The sequence below is a fragment of the Panthera tigris genome, chromosome C2 (genome assembly GCF_018350195.1).
Source record: "Panthera tigris isolate Pti1 chromosome C2, P.tigris_Pti1_mat1.1, whole genome shotgun sequence".
In the NCBI taxonomy this organism is placed as follows: domain Eukaryota; kingdom Metazoa; phylum Chordata; class Mammalia; order Carnivora; family Felidae; genus Panthera; species Panthera tigris.
This window is the reverse complement of record NC_056668.1, coordinates 82,890,285-82,902,717: the sequence shown is the minus strand read 5'-3', so window position 1 is coordinate 82,902,717 and position 12,433 is coordinate 82,890,285. Positions and strand designations below refer to the sequence as shown.

The following is a 12,433-nucleotide window of genomic DNA, read 5'->3' as shown; positions in this document are numbered from 1 at the left end:
AGAACTCAGAAGCCTGAAGTTCCAGATAAGGCAAGTTCCCTGCAGCCCCAACCCTGCCTCACATTGTGAAGGGTCGCTTGGGCCTTTCCTCATAGGTGCTTCTCTTACTCTTACCTTTCTAGAAACTACTTGGAGAAAATATATTTCTCCCCATAATTGGCTAATTAATCACAGCTAAGTGACTGCAAAGTTCCTCTCGTGGCAGTCCATTTAGTACCTGCCACACCCTGTGCATAGAATATGAAGGACAGGGGCACCTGGATGGCTCAGTTGGTTGAGCATCTGACTGTTGATTTTGGTTCAGGTCATATCTCATGGTTTCTGAGATCGAGCCCCGTGTCATGCTCTGCACTAACAGCACAGAACCTGCTTGGGATTCCCTTTCTCCTTCTTTCTCTGCCCCTCCCCCCCACCCCCACCCAAGAGCATGCACGCGTGCTCTCTCTCTCAAAACAAATAAATAAATAAAATTTAAAAAAAGAATACAAAGGACAGCAAGATACTACTAAAAGTGAAGATAGCAAAATGTTTCACTGTCTCCCCTTCTGTTTTTCTGAATTTGGAACAAGGGTATGTTTTATCCATTCAAAAGAATACTTTTTTTAAGACCACAAAGTGATTTCAACAACCTACAAATCTCTGTCCTTTGTGGTGTTTTCAGGAATGAAGATATCCTCAGTTTTCTACATCTGAGTCTTCAAAGCAAGTTATCCAGAAGCAACAGACTTTCTAACCAGACACCCAGAGCACTTTTCTCTTGTTTTCATAAGAATCAACACTCATTAGGAAAATTAGTAAAATAGCCTCAGAGAGAACTTACTATTTTTTGCCTAGAAAGTGAATGAGATTTGGAAAATTTTGAGGTGAGGGATTACCAGGATAGGGGAATCAATAATAAACAGAACGTGCTCTATCTCTATCCTATCTCTGTCTTCCTCTTCCTTCCACCTCTCATTAAAACCAAAATCTCTGTTGAAGCTCACAACTTGAGAGAAAATGAGAAGGAGGAGAAGGAGGGAAAGGAGGCAGAGGAGGAGGACAACGACAATGAAGACAACTGAGAAACTTTATGCCAGAATAATTTCCAGATACATTAAAGATTTAAATATCAAAGCTGTGAACATAACAAAACTAATAGAAATTAGAAGTGAGTAAGTATATAATTAAGCAATGGGGAAGGTCTTTCTAAAAACATACAATGAAGGCAAAAAACATCAAGGAGATGATCAATAGATCTGACTAAACACTAATTTTAAAATTTTATATATAAAAAAGTCATTACTAAAAATCATGAGTCAAATAACCAATGGAAAATATTTGCAACATTATTACAAAAGATAACAGTCTTTACTATCTAAAGAGTTTTTATAAAAATCACCCAAAACTGAAAAGGAGAACAAGAAACAGAAACACAAACTCCATCCTCACTGAAACCAGGAGATATCAGTAACCCCAAACCACAGAATGTGAAGACTGGAGAGTGATTTTTTTTTGAGAGAAGAGAGGTCAGACCAAGTGCCTACAAAGGAGTTTGTCCCTCAGAACCCCAGAAAGCAGAAATATTACAGTCCCAGGGAAATAGCAAGGCCGGGGCAGATGGGGCTGATAACAAGGGTGGGTTTAAGAAGAATTTAAGCCTCCTGGGACTCCTCCCCACCTCTTATAACCTAACAAAAGATAGATTTTTTGTTCCTGCTGGAAAAGATTTATCTCTGGAGAAACCACACCAGAGAGGTTCTGGACTCAGGGACACCAGAAACTGAGAAAGACACATGAGGACATCTTACTGAAAACAAGGAGGCTAAATAAAGATTTGCACATATACCCACACCCACACACCCACTGTAGAATACATGAAGCTCTGTTTTAGCCCCCAGGTAAAAGCTGAACTAGATAGAGGCCCTATCTGACCTGGGAAGGATTTCGCTGAGGTCAGATTGTTGGAGCAGTTGGGGGGGAGGGAAGGAATATGATACAGCTACTGAGTCCCTCACTCCACATAATGAGGACTATTTCCCTGCCGGTTAGTAAGGCTAAAGGCGTAAGCAGGTAAGGACAGAGAAAGGGGGGAGGGCTGTATGTGGGGGTGGTAACTGACTTGGACACATCACCAGAAGGCATGACCAGTCCTGATGGAAGTAACTTGCTCTGTATCTTTACAATATACCCTGAGGAAGCTGAGACAATAAAATTGGCAATTATTCGTAACTCATCAGTGCTGTTTTATAGTTGACTCTCCTCCCTCTTTCTACTCTCCCTTCCTTGCTGGACTCCACAGATCCTGCCTAGGCTCCAGTCTCAACAAAAAAAATCCCATAGCCCCTGGTCTTGACTCTGGGCCCCTCATTCCCCACCTGTTTCCCCTCAACCACTGACCTACTGAGGATCCAGAAGGATACCACCTCCCCAAGTCCCAAACCATGCACAAGATCTGATGTTTGTCTCAGTCCCTGAGAATGACCTGGTTTGTCCCTAGACTCTGTTTGTCAATAAATCTCAACATCCTCAGTGAGACAATCTCTGTCTTCACCCGGCAAAACCAAGTTTAAGGTGTACTTTTAGACCTAGGTAAAGATAGTAACTTGGGATGGGGCCCCAATGATAACTGTGGATGCAACTGACAGAATCTGTGGATCTAATTAGTCAATGAAGCTAAATATACTTGTAGTCAGATTGAAACAAACGTAGTCAAAAGGAAACAATAAAACTTAATCCTAGAGACACCTGGGTGGCTGGTGTCTGGTTAAGCATCAGATTCTTGATTTTGGCTCAGGTCATGATCTCGAGGTTAGTGAGTTCGAGCCCTGCATCGGCACTGTCAGTGCAAAGCCTGCTTGGGATTCTCTCTCTCTCCCTCTCTCTCTGCCCCTCTCCCACGTGTGTGTGTGTGTGTGTGTGTGTGTGTGTGTGTGTGTGTGTTCTCTCTCTCTCTCTCTCTCTCTCTCTTTCTCAAAATAAATGAATAAACTTAATTAATCCCAAGGATTGTCTTTTATTTTCTGCAATACCCCTCATGAAAAGTGCTCTTCTTTCATACTCACCACAAAGTGCTGACGAGTCAAGATCGGGCATTCCCCCCAAGTCTAGACACTTGCTCCCAGGGAGACTGTAGGGTCTAGTGGCAAGCATGTAGCCCCTGGATGCAGAAGGCCCAGGGTGCAAATAACCCCCTTCTCTGTGCCTTGCTCTTCCTACCTGTAAAATAGGGAGAAGAAACTGCCTTCCCTTCCTTCCCAGTAAGGATTCGAAGTTATGTATATGAAGTGGTGACTGGAACCCCTGGCTCCAATTAGGCTTCTGCAAATTGTAGTTACTGCAGTCAAGAAATACATACAGATTCCAGGCACCAAGCTGCCCTGGCTTTATGGCATTAAGGAGTCAATGCCACATCTCACCCCCTCTGAGGAAACTTCCAAAGGAGCATCTTCTGACTTTCAAGTAAGTAGAGGCCCAACTAAGTGTGGGTATGAGTATGGTTGTATGTATGTCCCAGGTATAGGCCTGAGAGCCAGTCCAGACAGATCTCTGAGGAATCACTGCTTTCCCCTGCTCCAGAGGAAAGCACTGAAACTATTTCTTCACACACCTGGAAAAGGTTAGCAGCTTCCAGGACCCGTTGCACATTCTGCTTGGTGATCAGCGCCTTGCTGGTGTATGTGTAGTCCAGAAGAGTGTGCATGGTCTCAGCATCGACCCCTTTGATAATGATCCTCTTCTCATACTTTTCCTTTAAATCATTGCAGAACATGGCCCTGGAAGAGAGATGTGTGAATGTGAGTGCTACCATGACCTTAACAGACCCCCTTCACACTTATCTGCCCCCACAGAACAGCGAGGTCCCTAAGGTCAGGACCTGGGATGATTGTTCTGTGTTCCTCTAACACCCAGAACACACCAGACATTCAATTAATACTTACTGAACTGAGGTGTCCTGCTCTGCTGCACCCAGCTGTGGTCCCTAAGGCAATCCCAGATCTGAAGGAAGAGTAGGAGCCCCACTGGCAAAGCTGGTGGGATCTAGAACTACTTTACTGGCCCAAAGAACTACTTTAATGGCTCAAAGTGCTGGAGAGTCTTCTGGGAGCATTGTAGCACCCTTCCCCTGCCCAGGCCTTCTCAACTACTAGTACCCCAAAACAGGGTTTCTCATTCAGTTCTCAGTTCTCATTTAAGCCTTCCTCTGGCCTGGAAGCTGGCCTCCACACCCAGGCCTGGCCAGCTGGGGCCCAAATGCCCTCCAGTAACACAAGAGATCTTGCTAGTACCTCTCACTCCAGAGGCTCAACCCCTGTCTATGGCTTCCTAGTTGGAGCTGGGAGCCTCGAATTGCCTTATCATAGGACAGAACTCCCCAAGGCCATTACTCTGTCTCACCTCTGGCTATGCTTATTCCCTCCCCAGTACTAGACTATTGGATATTTAGTGTCTATCCCGGAAGCAGGGGAACAGATGGAAAAGATGTTGATCTTGACATGGGATGGACCAAGATTTGAAAACCAGATCCACCAACTCAGAACTTGGACATGTCACTTAATCTCCAGGAGCTTCAGCTTTCTCGTCTATAATGGGAATTTTAGCAGTCATTTAAAAGTTTGCTGTAAGGATTCTCAATAACTAATAGATAAGTAGAAATACAAAGATTTTTTTTATCCCCTCCCAGGCTCATATGTGAATTTATCATGCTACCTGGACATTGATATTTGAATTATCAATTCCTCTCAAGAAAAGTATGAGTAATTTTATTTATTTTTAAAATGCACTGAAGTTCTACTGTGTTTCTGGAGTTTTGAAAACTTAAAAGGTATCTAAAATATAATGATTGCATAAATGATAAGCAGGGTAAAGATGATTAAATATGTGAGTGGAGACATGAAGATAGTCTATGAATGAGGCTAGGAGTGCCACTGAACTGTCACTACGGGTGGGCCTCCCATTTGACCAATGCAAAAGAGAGACCATCTGGTCAGTTACACACACAATTTTTTTTTTCAATATATGAAGTTTATTGTCAAATTGGTTTCCATACAACACCCAGTGCTCATCCCAAAAGGTGCCCTCCTCAGTACCCATCCCCCACCCTCCCCTCCCTTCCACCCCCCATCAACCCTCAGTTTGTTCCCAGTTTTTAAGAGTCTCTTATGCTTTGGCTCTCTTCCACTCTAACCTCTTTTTTTTTTCTTCCCCTCCCCCATGGGTTTCTGTTAAGTTTCTCAAGATCCACATAAGAGTGAAACCATATGGTATCTGTCTTTCTCTGTATGGCTTATTTCACTTAGCATCACACTCTCCAGTTCCATCCATGTTGCTACAAAGGGCCATATTTCATTCTTTCTCATTGCCATGTAGTACTCCATTGTGTATATAAACCACAATTTCTTTATCCATTCATCAGTTGATGGACATTTAGGCTCTTTCCATAATTTGGCTATTGTTGAGAGTGCTGCTATAAACATTGGGGTACAAGTGCCCCAAACATCAGTACTCCTGTATCCCTTGGGCAAATTCCTAGCAGTGCTATTGCTGGGTCATAGGGTAGGTCTATTTTTAATTTTTTGAGGAACCTCCACACTGTTTTCCAGAGTGGCTGCACCAGTTTGCATTCCCACCAACAGTGCAAGAGGGTTCCCGTTTCTCCACATCCTCACCAGCATCTATAGTCTCCTGATTTGTTCATTTTGGCCACTCTGACTGGTGTGAGGTGATATCTGAGTGCACAATCACACAATTTTATATATAACAAATCCAAATGCTCAGAGAATTACTATTGTTCTCAGCACAAAAACTATATGGAACTTCCCTTATGAATGGACAGCAGCCTTGCAACATTCCCACCAGAGACAGTATATTCATGAGGCTGATCCTTAATAGCTATAGCTGACACAATTCCTTCAGTCTGATTCCCACAAAAACCTGTTAACTCCCTCTTTCCCTCCCAGGAGCTGTGGGCCCCCAGCAGTCTCACAGGCTTGAACAGCACAGCTTATAAAAACAATTACTTGGAGGCAATGGAATTAAATTTCTTTCAATATGCCATACATTTACTGAGCACCCTCTCTGCGTAGAATACTGGGCTAAAGCTGGAAGGGATTTAAATATCAGGCAGTCTCTGGACTTAACTGAGTCCCCCTAAAATTCATATATTGCAGTCCTAACCCACCAACGTAGATAGCGCTTTTAGGAGGTAATTAAGGTTAGGTGAAGTCATAATCCAATAGGATTTGTGTCCTTAAAAGAAGAGGAAGAGACATCAAAACTCTATCTCTCTCTCTGCCTTGTAAGCATACAGTGTCTGTCTATAAGCCAGTCTTCACCAGAAACCAACCATACTGACACTCTTATCTTGGACTTTCAGACTCTATAATTGTGAGAAAATAATTTTCTATTGTTGAAGACACCCAGTCCATGGCAATTTTTTTATGGAAGTCCAGGCTGACTAATACAGGCTGTCTCTCCCCTAGTCCCTAGTTGTTCAGAATCTAGCAGGGACACATCTGCACAAATAATAGTCTACAAGGGTCAAAAAGACTTGTAAAGTGCTGTGGAGGCAAGGGGTAGCTTCCCATGGAGAAGGAAAAGGTTGCTATGTGACAACTGTGGATAGGACATCCAGGTAGTAAACATGGTAAGTAGATGCAAGAGTGTGGGACAGGCAGAGGATCTAGCAAGCACATGGTTTGGCTGGAGCCCAGGGGTGATGAGAGAGGGTGGGGAGGGATCAGTCCAAACAGATAACCTGGGTCCTGACTGTGGAAGGTACTAGAGGCAGGCTAAGGAGTTAGGTTTTTTATTCAGTGGGCAATGGTGAGCCACTGAAGGTTTATGAACAGAGGCAGGACTCAAAAAGAACTTTTTTTTTAAAGTTTATTTATTTGAGAGAGAGAGAGAACAAGCAGGGGAAGGGCAGAGAGAGAGAGAGAGAGAGAGAGAGAGAGAGAGAGAATCCCAACAGGCTCTGCACGCCATCATCGCAGAGCCCAACTCGGGGCATGATCCCATGAACCGTGAGATCATGACCTGAACCAAAACCAAGAGCCAGACACTTAATCGACTGAGCCATCCAGGTGCCCCAAAAAGAACATTTTTAACAGGTGTGTTCTCACTTTAGTTTGCTGGTGATGGATGCATTTGGAGTAAAGCATTAATTGCACCCAAACAGAGCCGGGAGGCTTGTGACAGTGCCAAAGCCTTGTCCCAGAAACTGTACTACTTGAGGCAATCACCATGCTGCTAATTGACTGGACCTCCTGAGCTTTAGACACATGAACAGGAGCCTTAGAGAATCATTATCTCCCAGCCAAGTAAGTCACTGAAATGGGAAAGTCCCAGTGTAGGGCCCTGATGATAGAATGCACTTCCCCAAAGTGGGACTTCCACACCAACACAGAGGGAATTTGATCCCTAAATCCTGCTCCTCCTCCCTTTTCCACACCTCCTATTTCTGTCTGGGAATCCCCCATCAGTTTATTTTCCCCATTTCCTAATCTGCAAAACAAAGGTACCTGCTTCTGGTTTCCCAGGAACAATCATAAACATCAAAAATCAAAAGTCCCCAGAAAGAAAGAGACTGAGAAAAAGAGAGAAATCACTTGACTAGCTGACTTTTAAAGCCTTTTGTGTTAGCCAATGAGATCTTCTCCCTAAGGTCTCCTAGTGCCCTGCCCCCCCCCACCCCCCACCCCCCCCACCCCACCCCACCCCCGCTCCCATCCCTGTTCTAATCAACAGTAATCCTCCCACCCTCCCTCCTCCTCTTCTCTTCCTTCAACTGGCCTCTTTTCCCTCAAGAATATGACAGCAAGAAAGAAACAGCAAATGTGAATTCTGCAAAGTACTTGGAAGCAGAAAGGCAGTGATGTCATGTGGGCAGATGACCGATTTAAAAGCCTTTTTTGTCAGTCATAAATCCTCCTAGCCAGAGATGAATGGTCATCTGCAGAACCACATGCCTTTTAAAGTGGTGTCACACAGGACTCACCTTGCTGCCTCCTGATCACATAAAGAACCCTGCCATCACAACATCCACACAATTTCTTCCCAGATCAGCCTGTCCAGGATTTGGACAACTTCACTTGCTAAACCTCCCTTTCTTTGAGTCCCTAGAGCAGCACTGCCCATAGAAATATAATGTAAGCCAAATGTGTAATTTCAAATTTTCTACTAACCATGTTTTTAAAAAGTAAAAGGAGATAAAATTAATTTTAATATCTTTTATTTAGCCCAATACACCTCAAATGTTGTTTCAAGATGTAATAAATATTTTTAATGAGTTATTAATGAGATAACTTACATCCTTATTCCCACAGAGACTACAAAATCCCTCACAGACATTTTATACTTAAAAGCACATCTCAATTCAGACCAGTCATAACTCAAATGCTGAATAGCTGCATGTGGCTAGTGGCTACTCTATTAGATAGCACTGCTCCAGAGTATCACCCAGATCTGCAATCATCTCAGGGGGTGAAGTAAATGCCACCCACATAAGGGGCACCTGGGTGGCTCAGTCAGTTAAGCGTCTGACTTCAGCTCAGGTCATGATCTCACAGTTTGTGAGTTCGAGCCCTGCGTCGGGCTCTGTGCTGACAGCTCAGAGCCTGGAGCCTGCTTCAGCTTCTGTGCCTCCCTCTCTCTCTGCCCCTCCCCTGCTCATGCTCTCTCTCTGTCTCAAAAATAAACATTTAAAAATTTTTTTAAAAAATGTCACCCACATAAATGTCACGTAGATCAATACACAGAAAACAGGACGTTTAGCAAGAGACGGTGGGCAGTGATGATGGGGTCAAACAAAGCTTCACATAACTGAGGCAACATATCAACAGAGTCCCACCGAAGTACAATTGAGAAATGCTACCTCACGTACAATGTGATTTTAAGATTAGTAAAAGGTGAACTTTGTTGAATCTGTATGATCTCAAACATGCCAATGAAAACTGGAAAAGTCTAATAGATGTTTTAATATTAAATAAGATAGGAATATAAATTCCCTAATTCAATGCCTTCCACTTTGAGGGGCTCTTTTGAAGTCTCTGTGTATGACACAATTATTGGGATCTCTGGGATCATCTGGACTCTTGATCAGGCTGTCACAGCTAGACACAGCTTCCGAATTCTTTCTTGTAATCAGTCACTGAATAACATCCTGCTCCAGCTCAGCCCATACCCGAGTGGGTATCTTGATTGCCCAGAAGCTGACCCTTGTAAGCTAGTGACGTGTTTGGGATATAGGAGGAGCAGGACAGGGGAAGGGAGGAGGCCAAGCAAGACAAAAGTTGGATAGAAAGTAACTTCAGCCTAACCCTGCAGGGGACTGCTGGAGAATATATACTCCAGAGCCGTCTCAGCAAGTGGCAAAGGAGCTGGTCTGATACTCCAGCACCTCCTGACAGTCTTAGCTAGGGGCCACCCCAGGAGCAGGAAAATTCTCAGGCACTTCTGGCTTTCTGTGTATGTGAATGGGTGTGCACAAAGGGGCTCTTCCTAGGAGTAGGAAGAGCCTGCAGTGCTGGCTGTTGGAAGGCAAAGGGGGCTGTGGTCTAGTCTAGGCTCTAATACAAACTCACTACATGACTTTGTACTAGTGAGCAAAAACTCACCCCAGTGAGTTGTTGAGAAGAATGAGTGAGATAATATAAACAAGGTATTAGCACAATACCCAGCACTTACTAAGGGAAGGCATTTGGGACCAGACCAGAGGAATCTTGTCAGGCTGACGGTAGATACTTGGACTAGGCAGACCCATCACACTCTGTCTTGCAACCCTTGACTTGCCAGCATTCAGCCTGGTGCATATCATCAGGTAAGTGGGTGTCAGAGTCACTGCACTGCTGTCCACAACCCCTCCAGAATAGAGTCAGGCTAGGGCTACACACAGACTGGTCCAGAGACATTAGCATGGTGCCTGTCACACAGTAGGAGAAAGGAAGTGCTCTAAAGACAGAGTCCTCTCTCTAAAGCTCTTTTTGCCTGCTTTGGCTCCCCAAATCCCAGCATTTCTCTGCTCTCTTCTGAGACTTTGTCACTGATTTTCTGTCACTTAAATACACTCTCCTGGGACACAATCATACTGAATACAGACAAGGTGAAACTACGAGAGAACTACATATTTCTTAAAGACCAAACTCCCAGGCCTCCTCCTGCTCTCTTGAGCAGTCCATTGAAACACTGAGGCAAAGTTGGGACCCCATAAACAGTATATAACCTATATAAGGTGGGTCACCCTTAGATATCCACTTTAATAACAGTTATCTCTTATGTTTATGTTTATAGCACTTTGTAGGACAAACAGCCTTATCTTCCTTGATTATTATAACCCGTTTTATAGGTGATAAGACTATAGAAGTAGAAGTTAAGTGAATTGCCCAAGGCCATACAGGTTGTCAGCAATAGAATGGAGATCAGAATCTAGTTTTGGACTCTTATTCTAGAGCTGAACAGTGAGCTGAAACCAAGAAAATCAGCAGAAGTTCAAGGCCATATTGGGGGCCATTGGGGGGTCAACTGAGTGAGAGCACTAAGTGAACTGGACTAAGTTTTGCTCTCTAAAAACAAAACTGAGTTAGTTGCTAACCATTTACTCCTTAGCTTATACTCAAGATAAATACAATTTTTTGTAATAAAAAATACTTTCTAGACAGACACTGACCAATTCTCATGAGATTCCAGTAAAACAGAGGTAGCTATTAAGATCCTCATTTTACAGTAGAAATAGTCTCAAGCTGGGAGCCAGTTGCCCAATACTCAGCAGTGAGTCAGTGCCAATCCCAAAATAGAGGCTGGGCAAGTGAGCTCGTCTCCCACAATAGCCATGAAAACTTCCATGGGCCTAAGAGTCTTCTGGAATGAAGTCAGGGCATGGCCCCAAACACAGCCTGGACCACACTCTTTTCTGAGTTCTGCCGGCCTTAATCCTCACTTCATTCAGGTCTCTGCTCAGAAATCTCCTCAGAGAGCCCCTCTCTGATGCTGCCCCCAATATAGTCACCCCCTAACATCTTCACCTCCTTTATTTTTCTTTACAACCTGTCACAACCTGAAATTAACTAGTTTAACAATTGTTAAATTGAGTGAGGGCATGCGTTGTAATCACCACTGTATCCCTGGGGCTAGAATGGTGCCTGGAGCCTAGTAGGGACTCAGTAAATATTTGGGGAGAAAATGAATGAATGAACAAATGACATGTCCTTCCCAACCCCTGTGTGTTTGGCTTTGACAAGAATCAGCACCTCCAAAATTACCAAACACACTTGGGAGACTGAGGCTGAGGAGGCCTGCCTCATAAGCCCTCCACCTCCACAGAGAACTCCCATCACACCCCCAAGTCCAGGGCCTGGAGCTTGGAAAGGACACAGCCACACCGGAACATTCCACTTAGACCTCTGCCATTCCTAAATGTTACCAATTCATAATCTTTCACCTAGCCCAACATTACTATGGCTTACCCCTTCCCTGAGCCTCCACACCCACCTCCTCCCTCCTATACCTCTAAACCCAATTACAGACCAACACCCACCATCCCCACTATTTCATTCCTAGGCTAGGTCCACCCATGCTGCCCCTGTTTTGTTCTTCCTCTAATCCCCTCACCACCTCATTTATACCAGGAACTAACTCCTCTGCATTAGTGACATACTCTGTGTTGAATAGCTTTAATATTGGTTAACTAACTGAGTAAATTCTATTTAAGAATATAAATGTTGAGGCACCTGGGTGGCTCAGTCAACTAAGCATCTGGCTCTTGATTTTAGCTCAGGCCATGATTTCACAGTCATGAGATCAAGCCCTGTGTCAGGTTCTGAGTTGGGCATGGAGCCTGCTTAAGATTCTCTCTCTTCCTCTCCCTTTGCCCCTCCCCTGCACACACATTTTATCTCTCAAAAAAAAAAAAAAAAAAATATATATATATATATATATATAAATGTTAATGTCTATACAATTGGTTAAAAAATTTAATTAGTAATCGTGCTGCTCAATGAATAGTATTATTAAGAAAAGATTACTTGGATATAAACCCAATGTGGATGGTCAAAGGGGTCTCCACTGCAAAAAAGCAGGGAGTGAGCACATGCAGGGGTGACCTAGCATGGGATGACAACACTCCTGATGGTCCCCAGCTCCTCTACGCTGAGGGCACCAAAACCTTTCACCTGTCATTTCCTAACCAAGGGAAGGACATAAACATTTGGCTCAGCCCCATTTCTGACCTCAAGGTGCTCCCTAAGCCTTACGATATAGACACTGTCCCAACGCTGGAGTCCTGCCCACATTTCTGGCCTGCAGACAGTCCACCCTCAAAGCCAATGGGTCTCAAAGTATGTTCCTTGGACCACTTGCATTTGGAATTCCTGTGATGACTGTTAAGAATGCAGAATCCTGAACCCCACTCACCCTAGACCTACTGAATCAAAATCCCTGGCAATGGGGCTGGAAATATGAA

General features: G+C 44.0%; 1 protein-coding gene across 3 annotated transcripts in view; it reads right to left on the bottom strand.

The window, feature by feature from the left end:
- The window catches only part of KLHL6 (kelch like family member 6), a 97,851-nt gene that overhangs the window by 71,318 nt on the left and 14,100 nt on the right, over positions 1-12,433 (bottom strand). For all 3 annotated transcript variants that reach the window (XR_006222146.1, XR_006222145.1, XM_007077564.3), the window contains exon 2: positions 3,587-3,752. Coding sequence is in view for 1 of the 3 variants with exons in the window: in XM_007077564.3 (XP_007077626.1) it covers positions 3,587-3,752 (166 nt within the window). In the remaining 2 variants the exon portion in view is untranslated. The remainder of the gene's footprint in view (positions 1-3,586; positions 3,753-12,433) is intronic.